The 21,346-nt window shown below is 37.3% G+C and overlaps 2 protein-coding genes across 4 annotated transcripts; one reads left to right on the plus strand and one right to left on the minus strand.

The window, feature by feature from the left end:
* Nucleotides 1–683: 683 nt before the first annotated feature.
* Nucleotides 684–7,187, minus strand: LOC132124085 (membrane-bound transcription factor site-2 protease-like). 2 transcript variants are annotated; one of them, XM_059534867.1, is made up of 11 exons: nt 6,954–7,187; nt 6,201–6,349; nt 5,583–5,721; nt 5,357–5,460; nt 4,547–4,674; nt 3,747–3,865; nt 3,485–3,665; nt 2,951–3,045; nt 2,450–2,645; nt 2,293–2,368; nt 684–1,696 (listed from the first exon to the last, which is right to left on the minus strand). In XM_059534867.1, the coding sequence occupies exons 1-11, from the start codon at nt 7,026–7,028 to the stop codon at nt 1,474–1,476; spliced, it is 1,485 nt and encodes a 494-aa protein (XP_059390850.1). In that variant the 5' UTR covers nt 7,029–7,187; the 3' UTR covers nt 684–1,473. The 2 variants fall into 2 exon arrangements, with proteins under 2 accessions (XP_059390850.1, XP_059390851.1); XM_059534868.1 differs by lacking the exon at nt 6,201–6,349 and having other exon boundaries at nt 6,954–7,186.
* A 2,254-nt stretch (nt 7,188–9,441) lies between these two features.
* Nucleotides 9,442–20,025, plus strand: LOC132124086 (small muscular protein-like). Of its 2 annotated transcripts, none has more exons than XM_059534869.1 (5): nt 9,442–9,594; nt 14,880–14,944; nt 16,720–16,806; nt 17,658–17,792; nt 18,399–20,025. In XM_059534869.1, the coding sequence occupies exons 2-4, from the start codon at nt 14,906–14,908 to the stop codon at nt 17,781–17,783; spliced, it is 252 nt and encodes an 83-aa protein (XP_059390852.1). In that variant the 5' UTR covers nt 9,442–9,594; nt 14,880–14,905; the 3' UTR covers nt 17,784–17,792; nt 18,399–20,025. The 2 variants fall into 2 exon arrangements, with proteins under 2 accessions (XP_059390852.1, XP_059390853.1); XM_059534870.1 differs by lacking the exon at nt 9,442–9,594 and adding an exon at nt 10,954–11,016.
* Nucleotides 20,026–21,346: the final 1,321 nt, after the last annotated feature.

Below are 21,346 nucleotides of genomic sequence, written 5' to 3' on the forward strand. Positions count from 1 at the left end.
TTTGGACACACCTTCTCATTCAAAGAGTTTTCTTTATTTTCATGACTATGAAAATTGTAGATTCACACTGAAGGCATCAAAACTATGAATTAACACATGTGGAATTATATATGGAATTATATACATAACAAAAAGGGGTGAAAAAACGGAAAATGTCATATTCTAGGTTCTTAAAAGTAGCCACCTTTTGCTTTGATTACTGCTTTGCACACTTTTGGCATTCTCTTGATGAGCTTCAAGAGGTAGTCACCTGAAATGGTCTTCCAACAGTCTTGAAGGAGTTCCCCGAGAGATGCTTAGCACTTGTTGGCCCTTTTGCCTTCTGTCTGCGGTCCAGCTCACCCCTAAACCATCTCGATTGGGTTCAGGTCCAGTGACTGTGGAGGCCAGGTCATATGGCGCAGCACCCCATCACTCTCCTTCTTGGTCAAATAGCCCTTGATGCCTTCAGTGTGACTCTACAATTTTCATAGTCATGAAAATAAAGAAAACTCTTTGAATGAGAAGGTGTGTCCAAACATTTGGTCTGTACTGTGTATATATATATATATATATATATATATATATATATATATATATAGTTGGTTAACATTGTATGCATATCATTTTCATTTTCAGCTGATGGCAACCGTCTTGAACTTTATATTGAAACCTAGTAGTGTGGATGCAGCATCATGCATATAGAAAATTGAGTTATAATCGTTCAATTATAGGCTTGTTAATTAGATAACAAGCAAATTTGTCTGGTTGTGTGGTCTTTTTAACATGACATCATTCTTTGTTTTGCTTCAGTGACTGAATTCTTCATTACATGCAAGTGTACATGACTTTAAACATATTTTTCAAGCCTTAATATAAATTACTGAGTGTACCTGTTCTATACTTTTAACTTGCTTCCCAAATTTCCCAGCAGGGGTCAATAAACTCTTTTAATTGGCTGTATTTATGTAGCACACTTTTAAATAATTGGGATGAGCTGGTGTGCAGAAAAGTGAACGAACAGACACTCAAGAACAGGAAGTACAACACAAAACTACACATACTATGAGGGTCTATGTACTTCACGAAGACAAACAGGCAAGTAACACCCACAAAGTCCTCCATCTATTTCCTGATCTAGTGGCACTTCAGGGTTTACATGGTGAAGTAAACACACTTTTGACAGAATGTGATCAGGTATTTATCAAAGAGGGCACTATCGGCACTATCCTGAGGTCACTGTGGAAAAGCATGCAGCTTCAAGATCATTTTACTGCTTGTGTCCAGCTAAGCCATTGCAACCTAAGAACACATCGATTAAGAGTTTTCTTGAGTACAGCAGCACTCTTAACCCTCTGGCCGCCCTCTCATGGTGGCCAACCTAGCAATTACCAGCAAAGGTCAAACCACCCAGTCGTTTTCTCCATCAGTTCAAGAAGGTTCTTCAGTAAGCGATTTCCCCCAAACAGTCAGTTTGGAGGAGAAAGCTGTATGCTATCGTGCTGTGACCATCCATAGACCCAGAGCCACATTGGCCGCTAGAAGGGCACTGCCTCCCAGCAAAAAAAAGAAGCCAATCAGCTCTCGGTTATTCCTCTCAGGGATCACAGAGCTCAGTGTGGCTTCTAGGAACGCTGTGAGCATCCACTGGCCATCCAGCGCAAAACACGGGACAGCGTTTACCACCGCCAGGGCCCCCGACAATGAGACCAGGTATCTTAACACACAGTAAGTTGAGGCTAGTTAACAGCAGTATATATTTGACAAAACCTATGCAACCTGGTCAGAATTCATGGACGAAGAGTAATTACACAGATTGAATGGAGATCACATTACAAATTTAAATAAATAATATATTTTTTTAAATAAGAAAACAAATGCTGTTATTTTGAACTTTCTATAAATCAAAGAATCCTAAAAATCACTATTTCAAACACTGATAATTAAGATGAGCACCAAATTCTGAAGAATCATGCGACACTGAAGACTGCTGAAAATTCAGCTTTGTTATCACAGGAATAAATTACATTTCAAATTATATTAAAACAGGAAGTTATTTTAAATTGCAATAATATTTCTCAATGTACTTGCTGTATTCTGTAACATTCGAATGATAGTGTGTGTATATTTTTTAGTTATGCTTGATTCCTAAATGAACCAGGAACCATTATTGTTAGTTCTACTACAGTATCATGAGACTAAATAAGTAGCTAATTGTTTTGGCAAAAGGAAAAACTCTTCAGTATGTCCCTGTTTTAATAGCAAGTCAAGAAAAGTTGGAATCTTTTAGAGTGCTTGTGTGGGAAAGGATACTTGCAGAAGGTCTCCAGCATGACAGGCAGGTCTGGATGAAGAAAGGCCAAGCGAGGAACGAAGCTGGTCAGACTCACTAAAAATAAAGAAATGACCACTTTTAAAAACAGGCCTGTTTGCACAAACCTGAAAAAGAATAGAACGGAATCTGTCTGACCTGAATACTGTAGGTGTGAAGGGTAGCCGACAAACAGCATGTCTGTTTGCGGCGGGTGTTTGACCCGAATCAGTCTGGTCTGGTTCTCCAGAGATGGGATTAAACACAAGCTTGGGGTGAAGTCTGTTTGACAGTCTGTGTTGGTACGGCATGTACGGCTCGCTTCAATGGTTTTTCTGACCGGCAGGCAGGTAAACTAGCACGCAATAGTTTAGAGCGTCAAAAATACCAAGACTGAGATGTCAATAACACAAAAATGAACAATTTCAGATATTTTTGGGATATCTCTTTCAGACATGCAACAGGGCACTTTACATATTCACAATATAACTAACACTGATAAAATGTGTGGCAATAAGGCCATTTTCTGACAATGCATTATAGTTTATCGCTAATACTAAGAGGAGTGAACAGAATCGACCAATATAACTTTTATAACTGGTCTAATTTCAATAAAATTCCCAAATCCTAACAGATTATTTAAAAAAAGGTCTGTCTTACCAATTTGCTCTCCACGTTATTACTATAAGAGAAGCAGAAATCGGTCAAGCTGTTGTTCCCACAGCACTCCATAGTGCCATCGAGACGCTTGAACGCTGAGTGGAAGAAAAATCTGAATCAGCGGAAAAATATTTGTAATATTAAACTTAAACATCTCTACTTACACTACCATTTAAAAGTTTGAGGGCAATATGATTTTTGACAGTCTCATGAGCAGTACAGTAAAAACAGTAATATTGTGAATTACCATTAAAATTTAAAATAACTTTTGATTTGAAAATATTACTTATTCCTGAATTTTCAACAGCCATTACTCCAGTCTCTTTACTGTCACATGATCCTTCAGAAACATTCTAATATGCTGATTTGGTGCCTTTAAACAAACAAAAAAAAACAGCATTTATATGAAATACAATTTTTTTTGTAACATTATAAGCATCTTTATTGTCACTTGTGATCAATTTAAAAGCTTTCAAAAAGATGATCTTACTGACCCCAAACTATTAAACAGTAAAGTATAAGGCAGGTCAGTACCTCTTCCAGTCGACCAACTGAGCTGCAGCTTGGCAGTGTGAACGCAGTATCCCATCTGAGGGTTATGGGATAGATGCTGAACGCAGCTGTGCCAGTCCTGCACTCCCCAAACTGTACAGTCCTCCAGCTGGGTAACCAGATCTCCTGAAAACAGCCCACGAGGTCCACTTGATGGAGAGCCCTGTGAAAACAAACCAAAACTGATCTCAGATACTAAGGACATCATCTAAATATAAAAATTAAAGATGAAAGGTGGCCTGACCTCCACCACCTCAGTGACAAGCGCCCCTGCTCCAGTGTAATAAAACGGAAATAGGAAGATGGGCAGAAGGAACAGGAAACTGAGGGCCACAACACACAGCATGAAGTTGTGCCATACACCTATACAAAGACAGACAATGTGGAAAATGTTATATAGATTATAAAGGTTGTTAGAGGAATAAGTACTGGTTAGACACGATGTTTTGTAATAAAGTGTTTATGAATTGCATGTATAAGATTTGTGGCTTTGTGCTTGTAAAACATGTGGGTTAAAACCGAGCGCCAACCTCCCGCTCTCTCTCCTGAGGCCAAAAAGGAAGTGACTAAATCTGCAATTCATCGACTGGCCATTTGAGGCTGGCTGCAAAAGGGAGTCAATCCCATTGACTCACCATGTTAAAATGCCCAACTTTACAACATAAAAAAACATGATTTTGGTCTAAATAGCTAATTTTGCCCTTCATGACAACTGTGAGGGGGTGAATTTATTTTATTACTCATCCGTTTAAATTATATTAAGACTTAAAGTTCTGAATAATTAAGGGTGCGGCCACTTGAGTGACAGGTGGATTGCCGCTGCTGACACTGACGTCGTGCTAGGTGGGTGTGGCTACAGCAACTAGCTCCCGCCTTTTTGCCCATTTTTGATTATCCGGGAGAGTCACGTGGTGACGCCCTGCCAAGATGGCGACGGCCCGCTCTGCACACTTTAGGCTTCAAAAACACACTTCAAGAGTCTACGGGTGACGTCACGGACACTACGTCCATGTTTTTATACAGTCTATGGTTAAAACGTCTTACCGGCACAGAATATTCTGAGCTGCTGGACTGGAGAGATGAGGTTCAGATGTGTGGTGAAGAGGTCCACAAAAGCTCCAGGATAAACCACAAACATGAACACGCCAAAACCATTCAACCTCACCTGCTCCCTGAGGAGAACATGCAGACATATAAATTATTATACTCTACATTAAATTAAAACAAAAAAAAATTTCCAACACAACACTTTGGAGAGATTGCCTTGCATAACTAGTCTTATAATGAAATGACTCCAGAAACACACTTTACTTGCATTACACACAGACCTCAAAGAATTTTACTAAGTCAAATGGGCTGGGATTGGAGTTTGTGATGGAGCAGCTTGCCCCAAAACTTCTGCTAATAAATTTATTCATAAAGTGCATTCAGGCTATCAATTTTTTTACCTATCATATGTGTTCCGGGGGAATCAAACCCCCAACCACGCTCTACCACTTGAGCTACAGGAACACTAATACACTAATACATTACAGTGACCCTCTTTTCTCTCACAAATGTGCATGCAAACTTTATTATTATTATGCAAGGAATTTGCATAGGAATTATGAGACAGTATAAGCAAAAAATGGAATTAATGTTAGTGGCTCTTCTTAAAGTAAACAAAATGTTTGCATTTATGCAAAAATCTAAAGATTAACTGAGTACTTGTATAGACAGTCTTGTTTTTGCTCCATTAAGACACAGTTTCATCTTCAAGTTGCAGTAATTGCAAAAAGATTCAACAAGTGTTAAAATGTTTGATGTTGCTACTGACAGAAATTATATAATGCATCTTTGAGATGAAAAGTTTACCTCAGTGCTGCCACCCCATGGCCAAACTCATGTATGACTCCACTGACCAAGATAGCAATGAAAAAATAGGCCAGCTGACTGACAGGAAGGTTCACACCAGGCACCTGACGATAAAACAAAGGACAAAAAAATGATCAGGCTGAGTGTGATGGTTCACACTTTCACTGCTTTTCAAACAAAAGTCCACCACCATCATCTAACTCCTACAGAGCTCCTCTGTGCTCACCACCACTTGCAAGATCTGTTCGTGAGACCCTTGTGGCGTCTCTGCCATCATCTGACTCAAAGTCTGCTGCAATGTTTTGCTCAGGAGAACCACAGACCCAAACATCGCCAGAACCCCGAACACCATTCCGGCACTGAACCTAAAACAGCAAGATGTGGAAATGTTTGGTATATTTTCGGGTTTAAATTAGATTTTAACACCTGGATTTCTCATTATTTTACTATAATGTCTGAGAACTAGGAGGAGATTGTTTATGGATATGTGTGGGGGTGGGAGGGGGTTACCCATAATCCCCTGCTCTCTTCATAAGCAGCTTAAGAATTTTTAAATGACTATAGCTTTAAATTCTCCAAAAATTAAATAAATATCATCACTGTGGATTTAATATGGCAAAAGGAACCAAAGGAAAGCAGGAGAGGTTTACATGTTTTTATTTCATAAAGTTTATATTGAAAGATGTAGACTGATTTTTATGCAGGATCACATGAACAAAAGAGTGACAGCTCTTTATATTACAGCAATAAATGTTAAAGAGCTCATACTAAGCATCGCTGTCATCTGAACATATATAAAAAAAAAATAATAAAAAAAATAAGATTTGAAGACAGTAAATCATACCAGATGTAGAGAAAGTGAGGGTTGAGATTAGCACATCTGGCAAAAAGACGGTTGAAGATGCCGGTGTGCCATTTAATATGGAACGGAGAGAGAGTGAATCCATTCGAGGATAACCAGGATTCATAGCGGTTCTTCACCGAACTGGACGACTGTACGTGAGAAAATCAGTTATTGTTGCTACTGTATAAAAATATGATGATCTCATTTATAAAGTTAGCTCAGTTTTTCCCAAAGCTGTTGGAAACTATGTTTACCTAATCCTACATTAGTGAGAGTAATAATTTAGAATTAACTTTTAAAGTGCCAAATGAAAAACTACACTAAAAACATGGCAGTACCATGGTACAGTAATACATCCTAACAATATTATGATACTTTGAGAATTACTATGTAACTAAAATGAACTAAAATGGTATTTGTATACTATGAGGTAGTTCCAAGATATAATACTGCACAAAAACATGGTAACACTGGTACAATGTCCAACATTTTTACTAATTTTTGTAAATGTACTGATAACTGTAAATACAGTGGAACATATGGTAAAAATTCTGAACAATGGTATTACTTTATACAATCACTGTACCATCGCACTTCCAAAATGCTGCTCTTATCACAATGTCCTTGGCAAATAAATCACATTCAATAACAATCGATTCCATTATTTAAGCAGCAAATGCCTCCGTGTTGTGAACTTACTCTCTACCGTTAACTCTATAGATATTAAGGGTTGTATTGGGGAGATCCGCCTACCCGCAGCAGCGTGTCCGCCAAGTACACGGTACACCACCCGCCCATCACACACACCACCACCGCTATAGGAATCATGGCACCCCGGTCTGCATGCGTCTCAAGAGCGGTCAAATCCGGACACAAATGAACTTACGATTCCGATTGTCAAGCACGACATACACATGCACTGTGTACAAAACACCAGTGGAAGCAGTCGCTTCCGCGTTTGCGTCTATTACGATGTCCAACCGCAGTATTACTAATCGAGCCAGACTGTTTACTTTTGTCAGAGCAGAGCAATCGACCACGTAGCTTCGAATCATTTCTGTGAATCGGTTCTTTCAAACATAACGATTCAGTCAATAGTTTACTTAATTGCGTTCTCCAACGTATTTAATTTTGATTAAATAATAATCTTTATTGTAATTTGTGTGTCCCAGTTCAGTTTGTTGCTGCTGTGTTTCAGCTAATAAAACACAAAGTCATTCAAAACCTAATATAATGTAGCCTACATTCACAATAAAAATACTAAACTTGATTTCAAAAAGGCTATGTGTGTAGCTAAAATTGCAATACAAATCATACATTACAAATAGGCCTGTTTTATTTGTAATTGTTCATTTATTAAACAAAAAAACATCGGCTACTTCATTTGGACTGTGCGTGTAGCGTAGTAGCTTTCATAAAACTTTTCAGTCAAATCTTCATTTTCACTTAAAAAGTTCAGACTTGCTGACTTGTCAGTTCTTAGCTCATTATAAATTGTAGAAAGTTGATCCTTTGTTCAATTAATAAGGTTGGTGAGTTGTTGAATCGGATTTGAACAGCCGGTGCACAAACTCTTTGGTCTGATTCATGAATTGGCTCTGACTCCCAGTACATTTAGTGTGGGCTTTAGGGATGGGACCAGTGAAGTAATTTTTTTTATTAAATTATTTGCCACAACAACAGTTTTTCAAACCTTTTTAACTGATTCAGTTGAAAGATCTGACACACAAAAGTGATTTGCTCAGAATTCGGATGTCACTATTTTGTAATGCAGCACTACATGTTTGTTTCATTTGCATTTGCTGAATCATGAGATCTTATTTGCACTATAGACCTATCTGTGAAGTATGTTTCAAATTTGGCCTCTGTGGTTTTTGTACTCACAAGACTTGCTTTTAAATGTGCAATTTAATTAATATGTATCAGGCATTACTGTTGACCTATGAGCAAATGATGCCAGTCAGGGGCGCTGCACAAGATCCCGGGCCCTATGCATAGGCAGTCCTAATGCGCCCCCCCTCCCCTTGAAAATATATATTCCAGACTTTTCAAGGGACCTCTCTTCCTTTGGGGCCCTGGTAATCAGTACTGGTTTTACCCCCGGTCCAGCGCCCCTGATGCCAGTCAACCAAAAAGGTGGTCAATTTGTCACTAAAGGCCACTGTTATAGTAAAACCTATGAAAAAGGTGCAGCGCTTTTGTATGTAAAGCACACAGGAACAAATTACGGGTTCAAATGTGACAAGTTCCCACAAACATTTCCATCTGGGTGGGAGTGATCTTTTTTTTTTTTTTTGTCCCTCAGGCTCCTAAAGGTTTTATGAAATGATCTATTATCTGAGATTGTGGTCTAGATAGACAGCAATTATGGCTGCCTTTTACGAATACATCAGAGAGGATGCCGTTGGTTTTTATAATGCCATCAGGAGGGATTAATGTAAAAAAGACAGACACTGAAAGGACAGTGTCACACAATTAATATTCCACTCACCTTTTAACAATATTTGCATTGTTCAACCATGCATTTAGCCACTTTCAAATCCCATTAACTTTCAAGTGTAATGGGATCTTTGTGTGTAATTGTTACATGCACATTAAAAAGGATTCCAAGATTTAATACTTCTGTTTGACCTGTAGTATATGAGCTGACTGGCAGGAAGAGCAGGAAGTTTGTGATGCCAAGTAGAGGGAGGAGAATTCAGGTGAAGATTTGCATAGCTCTGCTGTCTGTAGAGGACACCTTTTGCATCAGCTCTGAGCTCCAGTATAGAGGTTTATACTCAGCAGTGAAGGAAATAAGTGAGCAGGATCACACGCCAAATCCTAGTGGCATCCGGTAAGGACAGGAGATACTTTAACAGTCTTTAATATTCAGTTTTATGGTTGTAGTTTGATATTTAGCCCAGCAAATAGTTAGTTCAGTGCATTTAGCTCAATCATGTTTAACATGCATTTGGCAGACACTTTTATCCTTGTGAGTGGAAGCAACATTATACCAGTTTGTGCAATCAAAACCATGACATTGGTGTTGCTAGCACCAAGTTCGGTTTAAGAAATTTTCCAGTGAAATTATGTGCAATCTATCATTTGTTTATACCTGTCCGGTTGTGGGTCAAAAATCTGCCTAGTTTAAAACCTGAAACTCCTCTAAACGGGCAGTGCTGTTTCCACTGGGAATGGGTCGTCATGTCAAACCGTGGTCCAATCAGATGCCTCCCTGGGCTCTGCATGCTGGAGCCTAAATTAGGTCATGATCTTAATAAGTATTGTTGCTCTGTGATTCTCTGACTGCGTGGAAGGGAGCAAAAGAGGAACAGACAGGACTTTTAACTGGCTATTAAAATAGAACACAAAGCAGCGAGGAGGTGTGGACCTCACGCTGACAGTTGAACAGGTAAGGGCACAGCGGGGTCGTGATATCAGGGTCCTGTGTGATGCAAAGGTCAATGTCTATTCATTTGTCACCATTCTCTCTTTCTGAACTCTCTGTTTTCTTCCATTTTCATTATCGAATCTAGTAATGTTGTAAATTATACATTCTCTTTTATGTTCAGGCATATTGAGGACATTTCAATCTAGGTTATAGTCAACTATATCCACTTAGCTCACATTTATACATATATGCAAATGTGCATCAAACATGAACTTGGTGGCAATTTAAAGATGCAATTTTAAAATGATGCTGTTGTAATTCTGTGAGGGCATATAGAGTGGGGACCAAAAAGTCTAGGCAATGACTAGGCAAGATTATTTATTTATTTGAAAAACACACACACACACACACACACACACACACACACACACACACACACACACACACACACACACACACACGTTTAACCAGTTATATTTAGATTTTTCAGTATACTGTTATATAAATTATAATTACTAATTAATTTATTAATAATATAAATAAACTTGCTTGTCAATAACTAATGTAACATATGTAGTATATTATTTGTTTCAGGTAACTTTATTAATACTAATAAGTAAGCAAGTAAGTACATAAATAAATAAATAAATAAAATAATTATAATTATAAAATGTACTATAAATCTATGAAATGTTAAGTCTATTGTAATATGTATGTTTATGTGGACAGATAGACAGATATTAAAATAATAATATTTATTATTATTATTATTATTTATTAATAATGTGCAAAACATTTTATTATTACATTAAGCAAGTTTATTATTATTTTTTATTAATATAAAATAAATGATCACGTTTTACAGCATGATTTGAAAATGATCCAGAGACCATCTTGTTTCAATGGAATGACAGAAATAGTGCATAATATTTCATACTCACTTTAATATTCTTATTCAAAAACTTTATTTATCTCCATGTTTAAATTACATTTTGAATCCCAGATTCTCACTTGCAAATGTTTGGACCCCAGTTTATCTGTATATAGTGAAAAGACTGTGAATGGGGCTATAATGGATCATATATAGCTTCTGTGAAGTGAACAGTCAGGGTGGACAGAAAGCAGGTCCCCTCAGTGTATCACACTACTATTTATAGTGTGAACAAATCCCAGATATGAGTGGCATCCCCTGCTCTACTACAGCCTTTAGTGAGGGACAGAAAGATTGAGAGAGAGAGATTGAGAGAGAGAGAGAGAGAGAGAGAGAGAGAGAGAGAGAGAGAGAGAGAGAGAGAGAGAGAGAGAGAGAGAGAGAGAGGAGGGGTGTTGAACGGAACCAGAACCGCACAGAAGTCAAGTCTGCTTTAGTCCATTAAGGGAAAGATTGGCATTTGTCCTGTCTGTCTCACAGCGGGGAGCAGCGGTTTACTGTTACGCCAGCGGGTACGTAACTTTTAAGGACAGAGTAAGGATGAGTGTGTGTTCATCTGCATGTCTGTGAAACTAACACAGTGTTAAAGGTCACAATAGATTTACTGGATGGCTTTTCTTTAAGTCATGTCAGATAGTATTATGATGATAATGAGACAGATAAAATTTAAATCAGAACATTTCAAAGTTTGACCTCTTTAACATTGACCTTTCTTTTAACAGTTTCTAAAAGTATGTTCATCTTTCACTCATTTCATAAGAAAGTATGATTTATGTATATGTTTTGTTTGCGGGGGACATTGTGTTAATGACTCGGGCCTCTGGCAGGATTCAGGCCTACATAACACATTCTGAAACAACAGGCAGGTTTAATTTGAACCGTAACTGTACTTTTACATAAGCATTAGCATTCTGTGATGATACGCATGTAAATTATACTTTTTTTCTGTCTGCCTTGTGGTTTTGGTGCAGCAGAATTAGATCGCATTTAAACAGAGGTGGGTAGAGTACCCAAAAACTGTACTCAAGTAAAAGTAAAAGTACTTCTAGAAATATTTACTCAAGTAAAAGTAAAAGTACTAGTCTTGAATAGTTACTTGAGTAAGAGTAAAAGAGTATCGGATAAAAAATCTACTCAAGTAGTTAGTTACTAGTTACTTTGGGTCATATATACTGAGCCTATTTTTATTTAGATATATAGATAAAATGTATGTAATGTATGTGTGCATGTATAAATGTATATATTTCATCAGCCTTTACTCCAATTTATGTAATTTATTATAAAACCCTGTCTGTTTACTTAAGTAACAGATATAGGTGTCATACCATAACATATTTTTAATACGACTGACTTTATATTAAATGTGAATTTAACATTGAAAGTTAATGTGATATAAATATTACTACTAATCTTTCATTGTTCAGAAAGAGAGCAAATAACATTTACATTATTAAAGATCATTTTCACTGACAGTCTAGATTTCAATCACTCTCAGAAACTCCCATTAAAATCACTGAAACTGTTAACACTGGGAAATCAATATCTTAATTAAAGATTCGTACACACATCTGCACTTTGTTGTTTCTGACGAGAGAATTCGCCATTTCGCCAGAAAGAGGCATTCAGTCAGTGAGCGAGTGAAGGAAGCACCGGCATTTTAGCGATGACTCATCAGAACGCCTCTGATTGGCGAATGCTTTAATAAGCTCAAAAGAATCATGTGTGATTTGTTATAATGCGCAGCGCTGTATAAACGCATCTATCTCTGGCTAGCGCCAGCAAGCAATCACAGATCTGAATTTAGCAGCTGATAATATGACTCGCTGAACGTACTTGCACCAGTGTGATTGTATTAAAATTAATAAAATCTTAATCGGCTATTTTTTGTCTTTTGGAAGCTGCATTCAACTTGACTCCCCTCTGTTATAAGCCACACACGTACAACAAACTAATGTCACAGTGGTATCGTGTACTGTAATCGAATGTAGCCCAAGTTATTACCTGTTAAACAGTAGACAGCACACGCGGTGTTCATCTAATAAGGATCTCCATCGCTAGCAAATAATAGCCTTTGCAGATTTCAATTCAGTGCAGTTCCAGCCACGTTTTCAACGCTCTTTCTGTTCTTAAACGTTACAACTCCGAGTGAACCACTTCAGACGCTCAGCGCGTGCGACAGGGAACTGAACGACTCATTCAAACTGATTCATGAACCAATTCACTCGTTTGCCAATTGGTTTGATCAAGCCTTTGAACAGAATTGACTCAAAAGAATGAATCATTCGCGAATGGGCATCTCTCATTGCCCAGAGAAAAGTAGACGGCGCGTTTGGAATAAACTGAAGCATTATAACATTTATTGCATTAAGATAAAGTAACGAGAGGAGCGTCGCCCACAGTAACGAAGTAAAAGTACAGATTTTTCCCCAAAAATTTACTCAAGTAAGAGTATAAAGTACCCATCTTTAAATATACTCCGAAAAGTATTCGTTACCCCAAAAAATTACTCAAGTAAATGTAACGAAGTAAATGTAACTCGTTACTACCCACCTCTGCATTTAAACATATGATTGGCATGACGTTTTATGATTTACATAATAAACCGAGTTGTTCCGAATAATACATTCAACCAATTTGATAAACCATTTGACTTTTTGTTGGATATTAACCATTTTGATTATCAAATACAATTTTTTTTTTTTTTAAATAAAAGAGAAAATCTTGTCAGACCAGTTGGAAAGGTCTAGAACTTCTGGAAGACTTACAGTCATAGAGGGACTTAAATGCAAATAAACTGCGCCTGTGAAACATTGTGAGAGTTCTGAAAATGCATTAGGCCTATTAAGTGTGAGATTTCAGTATCTGGTGGGGTTTGTGATACAGTAGGTGGTTAAATTAAGAGTCTGAGATGGAAGGTAATAAATCTAGAAACTAAAAACAATTTACTTTTGCCAAAGGTGATTTGATCCTAGTTATATGTTTTTCGATACTGACAATAGATTTAGTTTGATATTTCGGACACTGAGGAGTTTTGGACAGCTGCTCTGTTGCTCTTTGAAAGGTAAATTTAGCTCAACGCTTGGCAGCAGTGACTCCACACCACTAGTACTAATGCACTGCTGTTGATGTGCAAATAACATCACAGATTACGGTTGCTAAGGTTGTGAACCTCTCTGAATCCCCACTGACATGGTCAATCCTGGCTCTTCCACAGAGAACTGTATTAAGTTAAGAAAAGGAGAGAAACATTGAAAGATAGATAGTGTTAATATAAATACTGCAGATGCATTACCATGCATGAAGGCTGTAGCACACTGGAGAATTCCTCTTATATCCCAGGTGTTCACATCGGGACGTTCCATCAGCAGCATAACCGAGCAAATTATGGGCAGAAAGCTCCCCGCGAGCACATAATCAAAGCTCATCTGCCTAGAGCTGTGTTCATTAGAGAAATGGATGATTTTACGTATTTCAGAACAGCTTCCTGTCAGAGACCATGATTAGAGTCATTCGATATTCATTTTCAAATTCTCTGTTTGAAGTGTGATGGCAAAATTTGCGCATTTACGCGTTGGTTTGTTGTCATGTAAATGTCTTCCTTTTAAATGTTCCCCCTCCCACGAGGTCATTCTTAGGACAGAATGATTATATTTCAATAATATAATACCAATAAAAAAAAAACTCTGTAATAATACTGATACAACAAATACTGATACAACTGAGCATATATTAAATCTATTGATAATAAATAATGATGGTAATGATAAATATCCATTGATAGGCTACGAGTTTATATTTGTGAACTATATATATGTATATATATATATATATATATATATTTATATATATATATATATGCGTGTGTGTGTGTGTGTGTGTGTGTGTATGTAATATATTAATCTTGCTTAAACCTGTTTTTCTTTTCAAGATAGTTGAGAAAAAACCACTGAGCAATAAATTACCTTCAAATTTCCATCCAAAATTCTGCATTTTACATACATATATATATATATATATATATATATATATATATATATATATATATATACACACAATAACAGTAGATGTTCCAACTCATGTTTCATATCCAGTATAAAGTGTGTGTGAAGGTGTGTGTTATCCCAGCCCTGTTTTCTCCATGTTAACATAAATGATTCAGGGGTAAGAGCTGCTACCTGCTCCAGACTGCAGGAGTCACTAAGCAACTGAAAGACTATCCACGGGCACCTGAGAGCCACATGGGGACTTTACTTTTCCCCGGCTCTTTATAACATACATACACATAGCCACACACAAAATACATGCATTCAAACCCACACCGGGCCGGTCTGTCCATCTGATCAATGCATGCAGTCTCTTTCTGTCTTTTCTACAGCAGGAACGTGGACACAAGTGCACACAATGTCTAAACAACCGTCGTCCAACGTAAAAGCCCTGCAGGTGAGTATTACCCCAGCAGTGTGTGTGGGTGTCTTTTGTTTGTACATCATTTAAGAATAGTGTACATTGAGTTTTGAAGTTCTGTATTGATTTTATTGGCACGAAAATGGTTCCCAGTGTGCTTTTCTTTGCACAACACTCAAACATGTCCACATTAAATATTTTAATCTGAAAAGCCACTACTTCCCTATTTTGAACACTTGAACACACATTATGGAGTTGATGTGTGTCCAGCTTTTTTCTTCTTGGTAGGAAAACATTTCTTATCCAAACAGAAACAATTTATATAAAAATAGACTTGTAAAGTTTAAGTCCTTACAGCCTTTTTCCTTTTGCTAGCCAGTATAAACAGTTGAAGGGAAAAAACATGTGATCCCTGTGGTTTTATATGGATTTCTGCTTAAAATGTGATCTGAATGTGAAGTCTATTTAAACAAATGACCAAAACAAAATGTATTTTTACACATGTGAAAATATGTTGTAATATCTGGTTACATAACTATAACTATATTTCCGGCTAGGAGCAATAACGTAGACAGAAAGAGAGACTCTTAACAGTTCACCACAGTGTACAGAAAACAATTTTTTACATACACTGAACACTTCATCCAAAAATAGACACCTTTATCTTTCCATAAAAATCCTCCATATACACATGAACAAAAAAAAAAAAAAAATAAGCCCAAGCATACACAAGTTTCAGGATATGGTCTGTCAGAGAGCACAAATAGAAGGAAGACATGCAAAGACAGGAGCACATGCTCACTACTGTACAGCCTAAAACAGCCAACAATCAGATTTCATCCATCAGCCTATAGATGGAAACCAGAGAAATGAAAGAGAGTTAAAAAGAGGAGAAACTCAAGCATTTGATGTACTGGACCATGAAGTGCATGCAAAACTGGAGTAAATCCAAATCTTTAAGAGCGTTTGGGATAGGTCGAGGGATCTCATGCACTAATCAAAACACTGAATTGCAAAACTGTAAACTGAATTGAGTGTTTGACCTTGTGTGACCAATACAGCAGGACAATAATGTATAAAAAGAGGCAGAACAGAAGACATTTTTAAATAAAATGTGTGTGGGGTTCTATATGGAAATTCAATAAAGTAAATTTTGCATTGTAAGAATTTTTTTTATCATAATTAAACACTTTCCCCTTTAAATCTGCATCACCATAATGCAACAAAGTTTAATTTCCTTTCCTTTGATTTTGAGTTGAAATGTGACCTGGTTTTTGTGAGATTCGCCAAAATGATATGATGGTTAAGCAAAAAACAATAATAATATATAAGAGAAGCGATTTGGCAACAATCCAGATACTTTCTTCCTGATGTATAGCTTTAAATACATTTTCACATTTGTTCATAGTTTTTCACAATACATGCTGCATTTAGATGCCACACAATAAAGACCAGAATGAAAAAAGACTGGCTGTCTGTGTCGGGCCTCAACAAACACAAGGATATCTGTCATCTCACTGTTTTATCTGCCCGCAGCTCATTTCCATACAGGCACTTTGCTCTTTATGAAACACAAACTCCAGCAGGAAGACACGTCCAGCAGGTTTTGTGGAAAGGTTTGGTTTCGAAAGCTATGCTTGACCATTGCACAATATTACGTAAGCTTAAATGACTTTGGTACACTGGTGATTGGATTATAGTTGCAGTTACAGGAGGAAATGAGCAGTGTCTGGGGTGGTTTCATCTCAGCACTCTGTGAGGTGTAGCAGCGATTGTAACTGTCTCATTCGATTTTCTTGTCTGTCTCAAAGGCCAACCTTAATATTCCGATGGGGGCTCTGCGTCCCGGGGCGGGACATCCTGTGAAGAGGAGAGAAGATACAGCAGAAGCAGAGGAGGTCAGATTCTGCGGGAAGAGAACTCACATACAGACATTTGCACAAATTTATTTGCAACAAATTAGACACACATAAAGACAATTGTCATCATTTATTCAGATCACATAAATGTAAGTAAGCAAATAAATATTTAACGTAATGTTCATTTCTTTTTGGACCATTGTTCAATTATGTGTATTCTTTCTTTCTTTATTCATTGAAAAAAACATATCCAATTCTGGAATATATATCGAATTGACATTATTTATCAGATTTACATTATTCATACTGATAATTCTCATTAGAATATTAGGAATGTGATGCTGTACTTTTTACAATGTTTTAAAATTAACATAAATACTATCATGACGTACTAATAAACAATTTAAATGCATCTTTTTGCATACAGTAATGACAAATAATGAAGGTGGAAAGAAAATTAATAAATAAACAAATAAATTCATTTTTATGATAAGTTACACGGATGTTTTACATTGTTATTAGTAATGTAATGTGTGCTGTAATTTTCACAATGCTTATTTAAATGACAAGTGGGCTACTAATAAACATTTAAATTTAAATTGCTTTTCTTATATTTAGTAAAAAGAAATATGTTTAATTCCGCTTTAATACAGACACAGAAAAAAAATAATAAAAAAACAAATAACTTAAAATAAGAATTTAGTGGCAAATTTGCTTATCATAAAATGTCAGAAAACAATATTAATATTACCCTGTCCTCCTGAAAAAACAACAACTTCATTTTCAGTTTGGTTATCCTTTACTTCTTTTTATTTTGATAGTAAAATATTACAATCTTAAGAGGTTATGTGAGGGACACTTAGTAATATCTCTCGCAATCGGTTTCATAGGCGTCCCCAGTGACTCCAGAGGAGAAAAAGCCACTGCCCGGTGCTGTGAAACTACCGGGCCCCGCCGTCAACCTTTCTGAGATCCAGAACGTAAAGAGTGAACTAAGATGGGTCACCAAGGACTAAACAAGACAGGTAAATCCGACAGGAAAATATACACTCTCACACCCATTTTTCCCCCATCTACAATTTTTGGTTATTAAAAAAACACTGGCGGTTCTTAATCTTACGTACACACACACACACACACACACACTCACACACACACACACACACACACAAACACACAGGAACAAAAGAGCAATCGTTTTATTCTAAATGCGTCACATCACTGAAATCATCTAAAAAAGGCCCCATGCTGTTAAAACAAATGACCACATGGTGTCAGTAGCTGTAAAAGTAGTTTGCATGCGTGTTAGTGTGCATATGTCAGTGCTGGAGTGTTCGAGTAGGTGTTTTGAAGTGTGTAAAGGGGCAAGAGGGCGAATCAGACTCTATTAATACCCCACAGATCAGTGGGGCAGTGAAAGTCCGTCTGTTGTGTGCAGTCCCAGCATGCCTCACCAGACCTCCCAATTATAGAGCAAAACATGCTCTGTGACCCACTCCGTCCATCTGTAGGATGTGTGTGTGTGTGTGTAAGGAAAACAAACAGAATTTGCTAAGCAAACTACTTTGAGATTGTATTGTTTTTTAATGCTGGTAACCCGATTTAACTAATGCCTCTCATTCCATTTTCAGAGGTGGCTCCACCCCCATTTTATCCAAGGATTTGGTTACTATCTCCTTCCAATCAGGTTCATGTATTTACCACAAACTCCCAGAGAACCAGTCGCAAAGGAATCAACGACAAGCCTTAATGACGACGCTACCTTCTGACCTGAGAACAATAACTGAGGGGGTGGATTCGATCAGAGCAAAGACTGATGGGTATAGAGCAAATCAAAGCTTTAAACCAGGGTTTAGTCTGTCTAAAATAGGTCATTGCTTTTTAAACCTCCCTGTTTCCAATTCTGTATTTTGTGTTTTAAAATGTACTGTGTGTTTAATTTATAGGGATTGTTTACACAAAAATGTAAATTCTGTCATCATTTACTCACCCTTATGAGTGGACTATCCCTTTAGGTTTGATTTTATAGAAGTTCTGTATTCTCCTACTACCATCAATGAATCATAAAACAGAATATACAGTATGACACTGAAGACATTGGCTATTACTATTCCTCTTAAAATTCCTCCATTCGCCCTAAAAAAAGCAAGATTGTCTTGTAAAACAACTCGAACAAATGTGACATCATAAAAAACAAAATTGTTTCAATGTATTTTACATCTAGAGTGATTAATATGCAAATAATTGCTATAATTTGATTAATTAGTCAGAATGTCATGCATTAAATTTGATTAAGTTTCCTCTGATTGACAGCCCTACTTAAACGCCTCACGCTGCAGGCTTGTTTTCACTCCCTACACATCTCTTTCTTTATCTATGGCTTTGATCTTGTGTGTTGCAGTACATGAGTAGGCTGTTGCATAATAAAACATGATTTCACATTCTCTCAAGGAGGAAACCGTAGGAGGAAACCAGCTCTTGTTATCCTTGAACAAATAGAACTGGATTTCAAATGCCGCACCAATGGTTTATGTACATAAACTGGGATCAGTTTAAAAGTGTAACGCTGCTTGTCTCCTTGCCTGTCCATACATGTCTGCACTGCTCTGTGATTTACAGTAGTTTACTAGCAGCAGGTGTCGTGACCTTTGGGTGAAAGTGTCCTTATTAAAGATCACATATTGCTCCTAAGATCAGTCAGTCTGCATTGGCAGCAGGAAAACACATGCATGTATAATTCAAATAAATTGTCTACATATGAATTGTATTAATTTTGTAAGACTATTTTCAGTAATGCTGCTTTGAAACAATGTATATTGTGAATTGGATCACGAAGTGAAAGACAAGCAACCACTGAAATACATCCAAACCTGTTGGAAAAGATACCCAGGATGCACCTCATGACATTGGTTGAGAGAATGAGAGACTTTGAGCACAGTGATACAAGAGGAACTATCAATCATGTGGAATTGGAATGGAGTTTTTTAGGATTAGGCATCTGGCAGAGGTGCTTGGAATACAGAGAGAGTGAGCAGCTGTCTAACTAATCAACAAAGCCTTCATTATTCCCTTATTACCCATAATGCAAGGCATAGAAAGCCTGCAGTTTTAAAACTTCTGAGAAGCTCAGCATATCTAAACTTTTGTTGATTTATTGATACAGTCGTCTTCTCTGCTACCATATGTTTACCATTATACATTTCAGATTGTATATCTTTGAAAAATGTGCGTTAATTAAAATGATTTTCTCACCTATAAGCGTTGTGTTCATTAGAGAATATCAAAATAATTCACCATGACCACCAGAGCCAAACAAGTCCCCTAACAGGAAGATCAGACACTGTTATATTTAGAATGCCACTCAGGTCTGACAGCATTCTGGACTGAAGGGTCAAAACAGGGAGACCAGAGAGTATGAAGACACTCACATTGTGCCTGAACACATAAATCATATGTATCTGCAATTAAATTCGTGAAAAAAAAATCACAAGATGTAAAATTGTTTATCATAAATAGTTTTTATAGATTTTGCAGTGACGAAAGAGAGCATGATCCTGCAAAAAATCTTTAAGCATTCAATTTAGACCCCTGCAGTTGTAACGTGCGTTTAAATATGTCCACTGATGCACAATAAGGCAGAGTGGAAAGACAGGTCCCTAAAAGGCCAATGACTTGTTTTAAAGTGAGAATTCAAAGGGGTTGTTAGGTGAGCATAGGATTTGGCAGTACAAACAGTGAGACTACAAAACCACTTCCTAGAGACACACGCCCCTCTAAGATTAATCATGACTCATTGCAGTTGCACTTGAGTGCGAGTGCATTCGCAAGTATCTCCAGTTACCAATTACCTTGTAAATCTGTTGTATTGTGAATGCTCTAGACAGTGGAGAAACCAGTGTGATCATGAGCAGAGGGTGTGAGAATGTAACCAGAAGCTCTATCATAATCACCCCATGCTCTTATATTTAATACCCCCCCCCCACCCCCCCACAACCTGGCCTGATTTGGCCCCATCCTAACTCTGAGCCAGCAGCTATTCAGGGAGGATAAGGGTATGATGTTCACGAGGTTGGGATGTGTCCTTTTCGTTGTGGATCACACTTACACACAAGTACTATAAGTCTATAAATAAACCTCACTAATCAGTAATCTAACCAACATAAACATGTCAATTTCTGTAGTCTTTTGTTAACAGTTTTTTTTTAATCTTTGTGTCTTCCTGACAAACATTCTCACTATGGTTCTCATTGTCCTCTAGGCAAGATTCTCATTCTCACAGTCCTCTCTCTTTCTCTTCTCTGGCTAGACTGTGTCCTAACTGTCCCTCTGATCAACTCTGTGTTTCTATTCCTGTCACCTTGGTGAGATATGGCTTCTGGTGGCGACAGACAGAAATCCACAGTGCTGACTAACGCCTTTATTTATCAAGAGATGACCTCAGATCTGCATATCATAATAAACCCCCAGTCTGATCCCTCCCACTCTTGCTGTTCCCATCTATCTAAATGGAAAGGGCAACTAGCTCAAAGCTGTGTTTACCTCCCGTGGCCCCAAAATGTCTGCCCAACATTCCCCCCTC

Source organism: Carassius carassius, chromosome 42, assembly GCF_963082965.1.
Source record: "Carassius carassius chromosome 42, fCarCar2.1, whole genome shotgun sequence".
NCBI classification, from domain to species: domain Eukaryota; kingdom Metazoa; phylum Chordata; class Actinopteri; order Cypriniformes; family Cyprinidae; genus Carassius; species Carassius carassius.